This window comes from Neophocaena asiaeorientalis, unplaced genomic scaffold (assembly GCF_003031525.2).
Source record: "Neophocaena asiaeorientalis asiaeorientalis breed wild unplaced genomic scaffold, Neophocaena_asiaeorientalis_V1.1 scaffold236, whole genome shotgun sequence".
In the NCBI taxonomy this organism is placed as follows: Eukaryota; Metazoa; Chordata; class Mammalia; order Artiodactyla; family Phocoenidae; genus Neophocaena; species Neophocaena asiaeorientalis.
The window spans coordinates 671,390-689,505 of NW_020173418.1; the positions used below are offsets into that span (position 1 = coordinate 671,390).

General features: G+C 39.0%; 1 protein-coding gene and 1 pseudogene across 6 annotated transcripts in view; one reads left to right on the top strand and one right to left on the bottom strand.

The window, feature by feature from the left end:
• HERC2 (HECT and RLD domain containing E3 ubiquitin protein ligase 2) overlaps positions 1-18,116 on the bottom strand; it is a 228,790-nt gene that overhangs the window by 48,083 nt on the left and 162,591 nt on the right. For all 6 annotated transcript variants that reach the window (XM_024747286.1, XM_024747281.1, XM_024747285.1 and 3 more), the window contains 3 exons: positions 5,428-5,599; positions 4,391-4,580; positions 3,441-3,581 (listed from right to left, as the gene is read on the bottom strand). In XM_024747286.1, the coding sequence (XP_024603054.1) occupies positions 3,441-3,581; positions 4,391-4,580; positions 5,428-5,599 (503 nt within the window). The remainder of the gene's footprint in view (positions 1-3,440; positions 3,582-4,390; positions 4,581-5,427; positions 5,600-18,116) is intronic.
• Positions 14,229-14,580, top strand: LOC112401192 (NADH dehydrogenase [ubiquinone] 1 alpha subcomplex subunit 5-like; annotated as a pseudogene).

Genomic DNA, 18,116 nt, shown 5'->3' on the forward strand with positions numbered 1-18,116 from the left:
GAAAATATACAAAGTGTCTTCTCAATATTCCCCTTGCACCTCCCATTCACAGTATGTCAGTTAAAACAAACCACATCTGCGATCATTTACCTCTCTTTCCACATTAGCAGAGGAAAGGAGACACTTGTTTGCCTGTGGCAGCACCACTGACACCCCCAACCCCGCATGAGGGTGGGGGTGACCCCCGGGAAAGCCACCCCACAGCCTGCCGCCCACCACAAAGGAGCCTCTTGGGGGCTGGCGGTAGGGTCCAGCTTACAGGGGGGAATAGGGAGCCATCAGAGCTGGGAAATCCCCCAGCTTCTGAGCAACACTGAGACCTGTGCTGAACAGGGGAGCAGCCGGGCCCTTCCCATTCCCCAAGCAGAGTCCAGCTCTCCAGGAGAAGAACAAGGTGCCACAAGTGCCTCTTCTCTTCTCTCTTGCCTTCTGGATTTCAGTAAAACCAGTGCCAATGCTTTTCAGAAACAGAAATGAGCCAGGGGAAGCACAAGCCCCACTTAGGAACCTTAAGGGCAATGTGACATATCCAATGCGCAAAGTCCATCAATGCTCAAGTTGGCCCTGGAAGCCATAGCTCTCTCGGGCAGGAGCACAGTTTCTCCCTTTAAAGAAATAGACCCTGCTCCTACCTCCGAATGAACACTTAGGGAATCAGTAAGTGAAATTCATCAGAAACGATGACATTCCAGAATCTCACTCACTGAAGACCAGCGAAAGCATCCAGTGGAATATATTAATCATATATAACATCTTTGGTCTTATTTGAAGCAGGATTCAACATTTTTTTGGTGGGGGGGTTTAAAAAAAAAATAGAGGACAAGTCCAAAGGAAGTGCTAAAAAAATAAAATCACTAGCTGCCTATCCTTGAATAAGCCCAAAACTAACATGAAAATTACTTTGCCATTATTTATGAATCAAACCAAAACTGAAATGATAGGAATTAAGGGCTATACTCTGGATAATGCCTATGTCTCATAAATAATTGGTAAGAAAGAAATTATACCATCCCTCTTCTAGCTAAAAGCAAAAATTTTGCATAATTCAGATTAATTTCTGCATTAAACCCTCACCCTAGGAGACTGCCGAATATCAGAAGTTGAGTCCAGACACCTAATTTATAAATAGCAATTTCCTCATCACCATAGATGGTTATGACGATTTTCCATAGGACATATTTTCATCAGCAGTAAAAGCATAATATAAATCCAGAGTTCCAGATGTAACTGACAACAACGTGTGCCTGTTCCCAGGGTTGGCCGGCAGGGAAGAGGGTGGGAGCAGGCGCGATGGCCTGGCATGGGGGCACCCGGCGAGCTCGGGAGGGCATCCATGTTGGGGCACCACGTGTTAGAGCCAAGGGGAAGATGTCCCTGCTCTGGGCCAGCGGCACTGGGTGCAGGGGTGGGGGAGGTCACAGGTCAAGCAGGGTGAGAAGTTATCCCTGCCGAGGGCAGGCTGGTTCTGCGTGCCAGAAGCTGTGCAGGCGACGGGCGGTGTCCATGTGGGAGAGGAACGACAGCGAAAATGGGAGGGTGGCTACCTAAGGGCAAGTTATTAAACAGTCACTAACAGGAGCCAGGTTTCTCCCTTTCAGAGAAGAGTTTCCAACACAGAAAGGGAGGAAAGTAGAATGAATCCTGTGCAGTTACTAGAATTGATGGTATTGCTGCGGTTTCACTATATGTAGATATATAACAAAATAAATATTAATGTGTATAACTTACTGCATGGATGCGCACATGCACACGCACGCGCACACACGCTTATTTCCTAGCTCTGCCCAGGAACAGCGGTTGTGAACAGCAGCCCCCCCAAGAGCAGTGAGCACATGAAGGCCCAGATCTTGGCTTCTAAGTACCATTCTCCACTAAAAAGAACCAAGACCTCTTGGAGAAACATCTGATTTCTGTGCTGGAATATAAAACGTCTTGTTAAACCTAGAATTTTGTGTTGTGCCAGGAAACAAGGAAATATAAGAATAATCAGAACATGTTAGAACAGAGAAAATTCTACCAAATATTTAAAGAATTAATACCAAACCTTCACAAACTCTTCTAAAAAACAGAAGAGGAAGGAACACAGCCCAACTCATTCCAGGAGACCAGTATTACGCTTTAACCCAAATCAGGAGAAGATATAGGTGCAAAATAGCAAAGCAATCCAACAACATATAAAAGGATTATATACCTAAAATATAGAAAGAGAGCAAGAATAAACCTTGTGGTGTTGGACTGAAAACTAAAGCATTGGTTTGAACCACTCATGGTTTTCATTATATAGATAAGATGCCAAAGGAGAAATAAATGCTTGTGGGTGTGTGTGTCTGTTTGCTGAGAGGGCCTAAACCAAGGACACCCAGTAGCAATCAGCTTTCCAAGCTCCCAGATCTTGTTTCTAAATTCTCTGATCCACTAAAAGGAACCAGCGCTCCTTGGAGAAATGGCTGATTCCAGGGCGAGGGCAGGGTAGGTGAAAGATAAGTTTGGAACACTCTATTGTGCTAGGAAGTAAGGAAGTGCTCAAAGAGTTATGGGGACACATCAGAAGGACAAACCAGCTGGAAAGGGCTCCCAATGGCCAAGTCTGGGGCAATTTGGGTGTCAAATGATGTATGTCATTATTTGAGTAAAACAGGATCCCATGAATCTGTACCAATAGACAGACAAACAGATGAGATGAGAAAGGAAAGTTCTCCCTTACAGAAGAACCGCAACAGTGATATTCCAAAAGGAATGATGAAATTTGAAAAATCACCACATGACAACTACCGCAGTAATAATGGATCCAGCTAGAATCATCAAGATACTAAAAACTGGTAGGTGAAAATATGACAAGGGATAAGGTAGTAACACAGTCTCAAAGTATCTCCCCATGAATACTTATTAACACACTTTTATTAACTCCCAATAGAGAAATCTGGCAGATACTTTTAACAAAATAGTAAGAATTAACATCACCTGTAATGCAGCAAATTAACAATGCACACATCCCAATGGGATGCACTGAAAAGAACCCTGCATCATTCTTGTGGCGTTTCTGACAAAAACAGGAACTGAAGGATTGTTCCATATTGAAGACCAAAGACACAACACTGAACCCTGGGCTGGGTCCTAGACCTATAAAGGATACTACTGGTACAATGAGCAAAATCTGAATAGGTCTATGGACAGAAAGTAATCCTGGATCAATGGTAATGTCCTGATACTCAGGAAATATGCACTGAAACATTAAGGAGAGTTGGGGATTGTGCCCTACAGCGCTCCCGCCAATGGTTTAGAAACACTAACAACTGGAGAACCTAGGTAGACAGTACCTAGGAATATATCGCATAGTACACAGGCTTATACCATGTTCTATTTCTATGAACTACTTCTGCAACTTGTGTGTACATTTAAGATTATTTCAAAATAAAATGTTAAAGAAGAAAGCCCTTGACCTCTTTGGTTTTGGTCATGGTTTCTGCAATGATGCTGGCAGCTCCTGGGTCATCTGTTACTGGGATAAATGGCCGAGAAGAAGCTGAGGAAGCAGATGGGGTCACTGCAGAGGGGGTCACAGCATCCTCAGAAGAGACGATCTAAAATGAAGAAGAAAAGGAGAAACTTGGCAACATGGCACACTTCCCATCCAACTCCAAAAGCCTTACCCCTTGGGCCACCTGGAATATACCAGATTTTATAGAGGTAACAAGGCACTTACACAACAAGCTACCACCTCCAGTGGGCTCTGGGACAGCCCTGCAAAATCAACCATATTCATATTCCCAGGAGAACCTATTAATAGTCACAACAGGTCACATGAAAACAACTAAAATGAGCTCCCATTTCTTCAAGTTGGATTTTTCCCTGAAATAAGTTACAAAAATCTTTAGCTTTTGGAGCTTTCACGTTTCAGAACTTCAGATAAACAACTGTGCACTTGCATTTAGCAACTTTTTAAAAGAATAATCTGTTTCCATCTACACACGAAAAAGGCTCCTTTTTTAAAAAAATATTTATTTGGCTGTGCCGGGACTTAGATGCAGCACGCGGGATCTTCGTCGCCGCATGAAGGATCTTTTTAGTTGCGGCAGGCGAGTTGCGGCAGGCAAGTTGTGTCATGCGAGCTCTTAGTTGCAGCATACGTGTGGGATCTAGTTCTCTGACCAGGGATCAAACCCAGGCCCCCGTGCATTGGGAGCATGGAGTCTTAGTCACTGGACCACCAGGGAAGTTCCAAGGCTCCTTTTGCAAACAGAATACTTTCTAATTCAAGCCAAAAATCACAGCAGTAGGCACAAAAACATTCTGAATTAAGTGAAAGAATGACATACTTTACTAGATACAAATTAGCTACCTTTTCCTTTCTGATCAAATATTGCTTTATTGCTTTAACATTTATTTTTACCTCTCCTCTCTTTTCTTGCCATGGATTTGGACTCAGTCTGTCTTCAATATCAACAGCCAGCACACACTCCTCTCCATTCATGGGACTGGCCATGGCAGACACATCAGAAGTGGGTGCTGAGGAAGAGAACGAGGGACACTCCACCAGGGCAACCATGCCAGCTGGCATCAGGGCCCCGACCACGGCGTCTCTGTCAGGAGAGAAAGCCAGACCTGCAGTGAGCTGCCATTCACCTCTGCAGAAAGGAAGAGTCAGGGGGCAGGACAAGCGCTTATTGAAGGACCCCCTCATTTTTATAAGATAAGTATAAAAAGAGTTTTAGAAAAATACTGAATGTTATTACTATCCATCGGCTAAAAGCTAAAATACTTAATCCTGATCTTATTTATTGAATGACCACAGTGATGACAGGTGAAAAACTGCCAACATAAATATCAGCCTCTGTATTACCCTGAGAAATCTTCTTGGTCTGTTCAAGCCTGAGGGTAATCTTGTGTTTACTGAAGGCCAAATACCAAAGGTGCCTCACACAAGACAGCAAGGACTAAACGTCCTCTCAACAATAAGTCAGCCTTTGGTCTAAACTAATGTTCCTGTGTAAGTATTAATTTCTGTTCATCAGATGAATAACCATGATACACTGATGGCTGGGGCACTTATTCAGGTTGTGAGAAAACAGCAGCAAAACGGTGGAAAACACAGCACTACCAAAACTGCCTTATCAAAAGTGAAGGAGATGACAGTGTCTTGAACATTACTGTATATTAGTAACAACTGATTCTTCCTCTCATACCCCAAAATATGTTTAAAGTTTATTGGCCATAAAAAATAATGAAAATGTTCTTTAACTTGATTTTCTAATTCATATTTCAACCTCCATTAAAGAAAGCACAGATACCATCATTCACCATCAAAGGGTGTATGACCCAGAACTCACAGTATTTAAAAACAATACACACAACATTTTCCATCAAAAAACTACAAAAACCCAAAGCTTACATAGCTGTGGGATTTCAAAAGTTAGCAAACGAGCCTACCTGGCATACATGATTTGCAGTGCTGTAAGTATATGAGATAAGGCCTGCTGTTTTGCCAGATTTCCATCTAATGACAGGAGAATCTTGGCAAGAGAGGGGCGATTTGGTTTAGAATTATTTGCACCACTGATTTTATTACTGGTAGCAGAAGAGTCAGCATCAGAAGGCACACCTGAAAAAGGAAAATAAAATTTGGGTTCAATTGTTAAGATCACAGTTTGCTCTGTTTCTCATTTGACCTTTCAGTTTAGTTCCAAGACACACTGCAATCTGCATTTTGCTATTTCACAAATTAAATATTAGTTTCATTAATGGTCTTTCAGAGTTTAAAAAAAATTATCTATACTTATCTAAAGAAGCTATTTTCAGCAAAGGTTCACTGTAAATGCAAACAGATATAAATACTTTTGCAAAATACACTTACAACAATTTACGCTATACATAAGTAAGCTTTGAAAATACTACAATAACTATCTGTATTTACTTATCGTTGAAATGTAAAACAAAAAATAATCCAAAACAATGGTGAGAAGACAAGATGTTCACCATATACATACAGTCTTAGTGGACACATGTTCCAGCTCACTGCCCTGAGACTTCCCAGGCCTCAGCAGAGGGAGAGAACCAGGTGGAGCTCAGTGGTCTCTGCGAGCAGAGGAAGTAGAGCTCAGAGCCAGGGAGTCCAATGTGGCCAAAGTTCACAGGACAGGATGAGAGGAGAAAGTTGCCCACAGAGTGCCCTGGAGATGTGCTGGTGCTCTCACTCACCCAGCTAAGGATGCAGCAGAAGCTGATGGGTGCCTACATAAAAGGGCACTGCCCAAAGCCAAAGAAAGAACTGCATGAAAGGACTGGAGACCCAGCACAGAGGCTGGGAGAAAATGGAGGGCCCAACTAGTGCCTGCTTCCATCCGCCAAATGGGAAGACCTCATAATTCACAAGACACTGAGTAGAATACTCAGTGGGGAAATAATTAGCCCCAGGCTAATATCAGGTCTGAATCCACTTAACAAATCCAAAACCAAGACCCAAAAAGATCAAACTGTTTGAGAGTAACTTAACTGTACCTAAGCTCAAGAAGATTTATACACACACAAAAATCTCCAGCAACATTCAGGTTAAAATTCACACTGTATGGCATCCAACTAAAAGTTACCCAGTGGGCAGAAAGGCAGTAAAATACCACTCAATTCGGAAATAAGAAGAAAAATCAATTGAGCTAAACAATCCAGAACTAACACAGATATTACAATCAGTAGACAGGTTAAAACGTTTATTATATCTCTATTCCATATGTTCAAAAGAGAACCAGAGACATGAAAGATATAAAAATGCCCAAATCAAATTTCGAGAGAGGTAGCTAGGATGTCTGAGATTTAAACAGTTTGGTAACATTAACACAGCACATTAGAAAATGAAGAAAAGACAAGTGAATTTGGAGACATAGCAATAGAAGCTATCCAAAATGAAACACAGAAAAGGAAGTTAAAAAATGAACAATGTCATTTATCTGTGGAACAACTTCAAGAGACCTAATATACACAGAACTAAACCTCCCAAAGAGGAGAAAGGAAGGTACAGGAAAGAAATTTTTTGTGAAGAATAGTAACTGAAAAATTTCCAAATTTGTTGAAAATTAGAAACCCAAAGATCCAAGAAGCACAATGACCCACAAGCACATGAACCATGAAGATAAAAAACATGGAAATAAAGAGAAAATCCTAAAAGTAGTCTGAGATAAAACATGTTATGTACAGAGTTCCGGTAGAGAGCGCGGTGAGAAGCGGATCGCGCGCGGCCTTCTAGCCTGGGGCCCTCCAGGCCCTCCGACCTCTGGTCGGCAGGTGAACTGGGGGGCCCCCGGGACAGGCTCAGGCTGTGTCTTGCCGAGCCCCAGAGCCCTCACCGCAGCCGCCCACTGGCAGTGCCCGAGCCCGGAAGCAGCAACGAACTGCTCCCCCACCCCCACCTCCGCGACCTAATGCTGGCGGCCCCTCGGAGCCCAGATCCCGCCCACCGCCGGGTCTCTTGACCCCACGCTGCAGGGGTTAGGCGAAGCCTCCGGCAGGCCACCAAGGACATGGCGCCTTTGGGCGTCGGGCGTGGCAGGGCGAGAAGAATGGCGGCCACTGGAACACCGAACACCGCGGAGGGCCGTTAGAGCCTCGAGGGCCCGGGAAGGGGGGTCTACGTGGAGGTCAGCTCAGCCACTCTTAGGCCTTGGAGCCCGTGCGGATCCGAGACCTGAGGTGACCTCTCTGCCCCAGCTGGACGAGACCTCACCTCGTCCGGACAACGACGGACAAAGGCCTGAACGGGCCCGGAAGGTGAGCGGAGCCCCGATCAACGACGGGTGAAACGTTAGCGGGTCATCGGGCGGTTGGTCGTCGTTCTACCAAGACCCCGATGTCTACCTCCATAGAAATGGTAGAATAACGTACCACATGCCGCCAATAGGAAGTGCCAGCCACCCTTTGGTAAGATTTACTGGCCGTTTATAGAAGGCCTGTGTATATAATATGAAAAAGCTGCTCTCAACTTTCCCCCAACCTTTCGAAAGAAAACTTTTCGCTACATATAGGCCTTCTAGATGTGAAGAGGTTGCCGATGTATGATAGAGTTAAAGTCACATGTCTTGTAGATGCCATTTGTTTTTTTAAAAAAACCGTAGAAAAGAAACGTCTTCTGGAAATGACTTTTCGAAATGGAGTTGTTTGACCGGCCTCTAGAGGCGACATCAGGAGCCACAGAGGACCACGTTTGTTCAGTGGGTTAGAGGACATGGAATGGAAGACGTTGAGGAGGAAGAAAAGATGATTCTGTGCCAGACTGGTCACAGTTAGAAGACATTTGCATATTAGAACCATTGTTTTGTGTGTGCATTTTACTCCTTACTATTGTATGTGTAGTTGACAGTAAGTACTTTTTTGAAATATCTAGTCTTTCTAGATCTTCTAAAGTGCCTGATACATGTTCAAAGTAGAGGTAGTAAAAAGACATTTTGTAAATATCATTTTGTTAAAATTCGTATGAAATGTTGCTTTGGGGGGGAGGGGTGGCCAAACCACCTTTTTGAACAGTACACAGTATGCACTGTTTGTCTGTGCCCTGGTTCAAGGTCGGGGGGAGGAGAAGGAAGTGCAAAGAGCTCTGTGCCAGTGTGTTTATAGTGACGCAAGATTAACCATTGTCTTTTTTATGTTCCTGCATTTGGTTTCACTTTGCTGTGTATATAGTGTATATAATGGACAAATGAGTCCTAATTTACAACATCTGGTCTTTCTAGATGTTAAAGAGGTTGCCAGTGTATGACAAAAATAGAGTTAGTAAATAATACATTTTGTGTTAAAATTTCTAGGAAAGGTTGTCTTCTGAAAATTTGAGCATGATAGCCCTCTGGGTTGGTGGGGGGGGGAGAGAGAGAAGGGGGTTGGTCTTAGAATGGCTAGAATGCTGGTATTTTGAAGACAGTTTCAGATTATAACTGTAACATGTGTGCAGTTCCTTCAGCACTGCTCTGTATATAGTGGACAAATTAAGTCCTTATTTGAAACATCTAGTCCATCTAGATGTTTAGAAGTGCCCAAAGTATGTTAAATGTAGAGGTAGTAAAATATCACTTTGTAAATATCTTTTTGCTAAAATTCACAGGAAGTACTGTCTGTGGGAATGTTAAATGTTAAACCACCTCTCTGAGCAGTATACTATTGTCTATACTTGTTCAGTGGTTTGGAGGAGGGAGGGAAAGAATTGCAAAAGGTAATATGCTAGTGTGTTCATACCTGGACATTTTCAGACAAAACCATTTTTTGTATGTTCATTTTGTTTTGCTGTGTATATAGTGTATATAATGGACAAATTGAGTCCTGGTTTTGCAACATCTAGTCTCTAGATGTTAAAGTGGTTGCCAGTGTATGACAAAGTAGTAAAATGAGCACATTTTGCATACTTTATTGAAATTCATAGGAAAGCTTGTCTTCTGTAAATGATTATATGAAATATCTAGTCTTTCTAGATGTTTAGAAGTGCTTGATGTATTTAAAAGTAGTTTTAGTAGACTAATGCTTCTTGTAAATAGCTTTTAAAAACTGATGAGAAATACTGTCTTTGGAAATGGAATTGTTAAACCTCCTCTCTGAACAGTATACTCTGTGCTTGTTCATTGGGTTTAGGGAGGTGGGAGGGAAGATTGCAAACGATGTTTTGCTAGCAGGTACTAGAACATTTCAACTTATCCATTGCTCTATATCCATTGCTCAAAACGATGTTTTGCTAGCAGGTACTAGAACATTTCAACTTATCCATTGCTCTATATGTTACATGCATTTTGTTTAACTTTACTGTATATATTTTGTATATACTGGACCAATGGGTCCCAATTTTATAATATCTAGTCTCTAGATATTAAAGAGGTTGCCAATGTATGACAAAAGTAGAGTTAGTAAACTAACACATTTTGTACACTTTGTGTTAAAATTCATTGAAAGGCCGTCTTCTGAAAAGGGCCTTTGGAAGTGAAATTGTAAATCACATCTAAGTGACACCTGTGCCTGTACTTGCCCAATGTTGGATGGATGGCAGAAAGGAGGTACTGGGAGAAATGAAGTGTTCTAGATTAGAATGTTCCTATGTAGAAGACACTTTCAGATCTAACCATTGTTACATGTGTGTAGTTTATTCAACACTACTGTGTATATAGTGGACAAACTTAAGTCCTTATTTGAAACATCTACTCTTTCTAGATGTTTAGAAGTGAACAAAGTATGTTAAAAGTAGAGGTAGTGAAGTAACATACTTTGTAGATATATCCTTTTGTTAAAATTCATATGAAATACTGTCTTTTAGAAATGGAGTGATCAAAATGATCAAACCACCTCTCTGAGCAGTACACATTATTTTATTTGTGCTGGTTCAGGGAGAAGAAAGTGTAAAGGGCTTTATACCAAGACTAACCATTGTCTGGTGTGTCTCTGCGTTTTGTTTTACTTGGCTGTGTACATAGTGTACATAAAGGACAGAGGGTCCAAATTGACAACATCTAGTCTTCCTAGATGTTAAAGAGGTTGCCAGTGTATGACAAAAATAGCCGATAAATACATTGTGTACACTTTGTGTTAAAATTCATAGGAAAGACTTCTGAAAACAACTGGAAGAAGTAAAATTGTTAAAATCCCCTCTAAGCATTACAGATGCTTATTATTCTTGTCCACTGGGTTGATAGAGATGAGAAGGGGAAGCTAGACTTCTAGGCCAGAGTGTTCCTGTTTAGGAGACACTTTGTGACTATAGCCTTTGTGTGCAGTTTCTTCAGTGCTACTACGTGTATACATAGTGGACAAACTTAAATCTGTATTTGAAACATCTAATCTTTCTAGATGTGTAAAAGTACATAACATATGTTGAAAACAGAGAGTTAAAAGTAACACCTTTAAAGTATTTTTTTCCTGTTAATTCATAGGAATGCTTGTATTGGGGGAGTGGAAATTGTTAAACTTGAGTCTTGGAGAGTAAGCTGACTCGCTGGGGGGGGGAGGCGGGAAGCAGACAGGGAAGGAAGTACAGAGAAGGGATCTGTGCCCATGAGTCTTTAGACAAGTTCAGATTGTCTAACCATTGTTCTACTTGTGTGTTTTAGTTAATATTGCTGTGTATTAAAGAATAAGCGAGTCCTAATGCCCAAAGTATATTAAAAGTAGAGGGAGTAAAATAACCCCTTAATAAATGCCCTTTTGTTGGTTTTTAGGAAGGGCTGTGTCTTCTGGGAGCGTCTACATTAATCCACCTCTTGGAGCTAGGTATAGTCCTGTACTTAGTCGCTGATATGCTGGAGGAGAGGTAAGAGGAAGGGTGAAGGGAAGGGCTCTTAGCTAATATCTCCATATCTAGAAGACAGTTTTAGGTTATAACCATAGGTGTAAATGTGCATTTTTGTAAAGTACCAATGCTTATTATGGACAAGGTTCATTCATTATTTTGCAACATCTAGGCTTTTTAGGAGTCCTGAGGTGACAATGTATGTGATAAAAAGTAGAGCTAGTGAATTAACCAATTTGTAAATATCTTTGTTATAACTGGTAAAAAAGTAGCATCTTGGACATGGAATTGTTAAACCATCTGAGAAATGTACACCAGGACTTGTTCATTAGGTTGGCAGCAGAGGGGCAGAAGGAAGTATAAAAAGGAGGGCAGTATGTGGATGTGTTCCTTTTTATATTTTGATGATAACCATTGATGGTGTGTGCATCTCTTAGCTGTACTATAGGAATACATTGTTAAGTAATTCAGTGGAAACATACCTCCTTGCTAATACTTTAATAGTTTAGATCAGATAATGAATCCTCTTAAGAGCATTATACTTTGGGTACTCTGTTGCTTTATATCTCATTTTTTAATTGAACATTAAGGGAATGCAGTATTTTAATCATAACTCTGCCAATATCTTTATCTAGAGGCCTGTTGCCATTTTTGTCTTTTCTGAAGTTTTTGTCGCCAAGAAAGGATTACATTTTTTTTCCTTCCAGATTGAGTTGGTGTAGTGTATTTTTGGTTATCAAAATACTCATAGCTTTGGGACTTTGAAATGGTAAATATTCATGATGTGTGAAAAAGCATGATACATAACTGTATGATCTTAATTACATAAAAATGGATGCTTAGTTGTTTAAATATACAAACGAGACCTAGAAGGACACATCAAATGGTAAACTGCTTGTGATGATAGATGACTTTGCTTTTTGCTTCTTGTGTTCTTTGGTTTCCTATTATGCACACGTTAACTTTTAAGAAATAAATGTTATTTTGAAAACCTTAAAAAAAAAAGATGTTATGTACAGAAGAACAAAGTAAGAATGACAGCAAATTCTCAATGAAAACAATGTCAACCAAAAATTTTATACCCAGCTAAAATATACTGCAAACATAAAAAGCTGAAAGGAGGAACCCCAGACCTGAGCTACAAGACATAAAAAAGTAAGTCCTTGGGCTTCCCTGGTGGCGCAGTGGTTGAGAGTCCGCCTGCCGATGCAGGGGACACGGGTTCGTGCCCCAGTCTGGGAAGATCCCACATGCCACGGAGCAGCTGGGCCCGTGGGCCATGGCCACTGAGGCTGCGCGTCTGGAGCCTGTGCTCCGCAACAGGAGAGGCCACAACAGTGAGAGGCCTGCGTACCGCAAAAAAAAAAAAAGTAAGTCCTTTAAGCAGAAGGAAAATGGTGCCAGATGGAAATATGGATCTCCACAAAGGAATGAAGAACACCAGAATGTATCACTGATTCACTTTGTTATAAAGCAGAAACTAACACACCATTGTAAAGCAATTATACCCCAATAAAGATGTTTAAAAAAAAAAAAAGAACACCAGAAATGGTAATTACATGAGCAAATATAGAGATATTCTTTTCTTTTTAATTCATTTAAATAGATAACCTAATGTTCAAAGAAAATTAATTTTAAAAACTGTCACATTTACAACATACAAAGAAATGTATAACAACAACAGCACAAAGGCTAGGAGGGAAGAAATAGAGGTATACTGTTGTATAATTCGTATACTATACATGAAAGTGTAGAATCACCTGAAGGTAGACTATGATAAATTAAAGGTGTATAATATATATCCTAAAGCAATCACTAAAATAACATAATAAGTTAGAGCTCAAAGAAAACAAAGAGAAAATAAAATCATAAAGAACAATTAACTCAAAGAAAGGCAAAAAAAAGAGAAGAAAAAGAACAATGAACAGCTAGGACTAACAGAAAACAAATAGCAGGATACTGACTGAAAACAGATACATTAATAATCACATTAACTGTAAGTGAAATGAACACCCCAATTAGAGACTGTCAGAGAAAAAATTAAAAAGCTAAATACAACTATATGTTTCGTACAAGGAAGTGTCTTTTAGTAGGTTAAAAGTAAAAGAATGGAAAAGATATACCATAGTTTGCCGTAGTATATGGAGTACCATAGTTTAAGTACTATATAGCATTGGTCAAAAGAAAGCTAGAGTCACTATATTCATATCAGACAAATTTGACTTTAAAGCAAGAATTTCAAAGCAAAGGGATAAAGAGGGTAATCTGTCATAATGATAGCAGAGTCAATTAATCAAGGAGAGAAAAGTAAATGTCCACATTAGAAAAGTAGGAAGATCCTAAGCTTCTTAGAAGAAAAGAATAAAGATAGGGGAGATCAGTGAAATAGAGAACAGAAAAACAATAAAGAAAAATCAAGGAAACCATAGGCTTGTTCTTTGAAAAAACTTAATAAAACTGATAAACCTCTAGGAAAGAGAAGGTACAATTACCAATATAAGGAATGAATAATGACATCACTACAGAGTCTACAAATGTTAAAAGAAAAATAAGCAAATATTGAGACCAACTTTATGCCAATAAGTTCAACTTCCATCAAAGACACAAATCTTACTAGAAAAAGAAAAAACAGATAACCCTGAATCTATTAAAGGAATTAAATTTGTGGTTAAAAAACATAAAGAAACTGCACAAAGAACTCTAGGCCCAGATGGCTTTACTGGTGAATGCTACTGAAAGAATACCAATTCTACACAAAATAAAAAGGAAAACTGAAAAGAAGGGAACACTTACCACTTCATTCTATGAGACCAGACAGAGATACTAATAGAAAATTACAAACCAATATCCATCATGAACAAAGAGGTAACAGTTCTTAACCTTTTTTTTTTTGGCAACTTGAATACAACAAGGTACAAAAAAAATAATCCACAGGTCAAAAACAAAGCTGAAAAGAAATTTTTAAAATACATAAAACTGGGCTGTCATGGTGGGCATGCTGAAGAAGACCACTGGCCTTGTGGGACTGTGGGTATGTAAGAGTCCACACAAGAGGCTAAAAATATTGTATACAAAGATTCTTTATGTTCTTGGACAAATCCTTAAAAATGTACCATATAAAAGGTATACAGAATAGATTACAAATGAGAAGCTGCGTATGGTTTAAAGTGGAGCCAGATGTTAAAAAATTAGAAGAGCAATTTCAGGGTGGCCAACTAGAAGAGGTGATTCTTTAGGCTGAAAATGAACTAAGTCTGGTGAGAAAAATGGTGGAATGGAAACCATGGGAGTCTTCAGTGGAAGAGCCTCCTGCCAACCAATGGAACATCATTAAATGACTTGTGTTTTCATGGGAAACTGATAATAATTAAATATTCTGTTATATTAAAAATGTTTCCATATTCATCTTATAATCAAGAAAACTGATATAAAACATATTGAGGAGACTTGTTAAAATTGATGATTATGGTAATAGGGACTTGTGAATCAATTCTTGATTTGCAGAGCATTCATTCAAATTATTTCCAAGATGATATTTTTTAAGAAAACAAAGAGGTTGTGGGAAGATTTGAAATTTAATTGGAAAAATTCCTATAGATTTTCAACACAGGGACCATATTTGAAAGGTGAAGTATTTTTAGTAGTATCTTCAACACAGCATTTACTTTTTTTCATTCTGAAAAAACATAAAAGGTACTTAATTATTATTTAAACAAATTTATAGGTCACTGTTTGAAGTGAAGTAGTAAGAAAAAAACCATCAAATTAGAATGTGTTGTATGCTTGAGAAAACTGATTCGGTATTTGAAAGATTTGAGAAAACTGATTTGGTATTTGAAAGATTTTTATTTATAGTGGTAGTTGGAAAAATTTTCCTTTTGTCTCATTTAAGGAAGTTAGCTTTCTGGCCCTTTGCCTTTAGTTTTCTAGATCAACCAAAGTACATCAGGATAGAGAGAGAATTTCTGTAAAACAAGAGACACTAAGAGTTCCTAAAGTTTATCCAACATATAGATAGGCTTATATTCAAAACATCTCGCTGTATGGTTATAACTTCAAAGTGGAATCACTAAGTGGTTTTCACTAATTTCCAATATGAGTGCAGACTGGGTATCAAACAGAAGATAAATGCTGTTCAAAGAATGAAGCAGTATGGCAAGTTTAAGGTTAAACAAAAATAAAATTACTTTTCATATGTCCTTAAAATACATATATATAACTGAATGAAAATGAAAATACAACATATCAAAATTTGAGAGATGTAGCTAAAGCAGTGCTGAGAGGCAAATTTATAGTACTAAAAGTTTACAATAGACAAGAGGAAAAGTCTCAAATCAATGATCTAAGCTCTCACCTCAAGAAACTAGAAAAAGAATAGAAAATAAACATAAAGCAAGCATAAAGATGAGAACAGAAACCAATAAAACTGAAAACCGATAAACAAAAGAAAATCAAAGAAATGAAAAGTAGCAAAACCAGGTGGGGTTTATTCAAGGTATGGAAGACTGACTCAAAAAACTTAATAGGAATATTCATAGCAGGTTTTACTTCTAATAACCCCAAACTGAAATAATCCAAATGTCCTTAAAAAGATCAACTGTATTTCTACACACTAGCAAGGATCAACTTGAATATTTCTAGATAATAGCAAAGAACAAAAGAAATTATTAAAACACCATTAACAACAGATGAACAATATGAAATATTCAGGGATAAATATGACAGAAGATATACAAGACCTGTACACTGAAACTACAGATTATTGCTGAGAAATGTTAAAGATCTAAACAAATGGAGAGAAATACTACATTCAAGGGCTGGAAGATTCAATACTGTGAAGCAAGTCCCAAAATGATCTATAGTCAGTGCAATCAAATCTCCAAGTAGGCTATTTTATAAAAATTGACAAGCTGATTCTAAAAGTTATATGGAGGGGCTTCCCTGGTGGCCCAGTGGTTAAGAATCCGCCTGCCAATGCAGGGGACACAGGTTTAAGCCCTGGTCCGGGAGGATCCCACATGCCATGGAGCAACTAAGCCCATGCACCACAGCTACTGAGCCTGTGCTCTAGAGCCCACAAGCCACAACTACTGAGCCCACGTGCCACAACTACTAAAGCCTGTGCACCTGGAGCCCATGCCCTGCAGCAGGAGGGGCCACCGCAATGAGAGGCCCATGCACTGCAATGAAGAGTAGCTCCCCCTCGCCACAACTAGAGAAAGCCCAAGTGCAGCAACGAAGACCCAATTCAGCCAAAAATAAATAAAATTTTAAAAATAAAAAAAATAAAAGTTATATGGAAATGCAAAGGGTCTAGAATACCCAAAACACACTTGAAAAAGAATAAAGCTAAAGCATTACCAAAGCTTGAATTCATTCTTTTATAAAGCTACAGTAATCAAGACAATGTGGTATTTGCATCAAAATACAAAAATAAATCAACTAAACAGAACTGAGAATCCAGAAATAGATCCACACATACATAAACAACTGATTTTTGACAAAGTGCAAATTCTTTCAATCAAGAAAGGATATTTCTTTTTGACAAATGCAATTGAAACAACTGGATATCCATATATCAAATATAAATAAATAAATAAATTTATTTCAATCCATACCTCACACCATATATGAAATTTAACTCAAGATCAAGCATACACGTAAATAACTAAAACTACAGAACTTTTATAAGAAAACAGGAAAAGAATCTTTATGATCTTTATGATCTTGAGTCAGGCAAAGGCTGTTTAAATACAACATTCAAAAGATAAAAATGGATAAACTTGGACTCATCAAAATTAGAAATTTTTTGCTCTTTAAACTTCACCTAAGAGAATGAAGAGACAAGCTACATTGGGAGAAAATATGTGCAAATCATATATCTGATGAAAGATGTGTACCCAGAATACATAAAAAGTGTTCAAAACTCAATAATAAGAAAACAACCTAGGTTTAAATACAGGCAAAAGATTTCAATAGACACTTAAAACATATTTGGGTGGTAAATAAGCAAGATGCTCAACGTCATTAGTCATTAGGGAAAAGCAAAGCAAAACCACAATGAGATAACCACTACACATCTACAAGAATGGCTAAAATTAAAGACTGACCACACCAGGTACAGACACAAATATGGAGAAGCTAGAGCTTTAGAACACTTTGCAAACAGTTTGCAGTTCTTAAGAAGATAAACCTACATCTACCAAGAATTCCTCTCCTAGGTATCACCCTAGAGAGAAATGCAAGCGTATGTCCATATAAAGACCTGTACACAAAGGTTCACAGCAATTTTATCTGTATAGCCAAAATTTGGAAACAACCCAAAAGTCCATCAACAGGCAAATGAATAAACCAACTGCAGTATATCCATAAATAAAATGCTACTCAACAATAAAAAAGAATGAAATACTGATACATGCAATGTGGATGAATCTCAAAATAATTATGGTGAGTGAAAAAAGTGAGATTAAGAAAAAAGTACATGCTGTATGACTTAATGTATATAAAACTCTGAAGGGCAAACTGATCTATAGTGACAGAAAGCAAGTCAGTGGTGTGCAGGCAGGGTGGGTTTACGAAGGGCACACGGGAACTCCAGGGTGGTGCACGGGCTCATCCATTACCTCACCTGTGATGATGCTCTCCCAGGCATGCACAGATCAAAGCTGATGAAAACTACACTTTAAAGGTGTGTGGCTTACTGTATGGTGATCACACCTAAACAGAGTTATTGAAAATACCAAGTGCCTATACATGTCAGGTGGTTATTATAAAGTCTCCCCTGTTTGCACATGTGCACAGCACTGCCAGACCTGACCTGACCACAGTACAGGAATCAGCCTTGCACTCCCTTCTCAAGTTTTCCTTCCAGCAT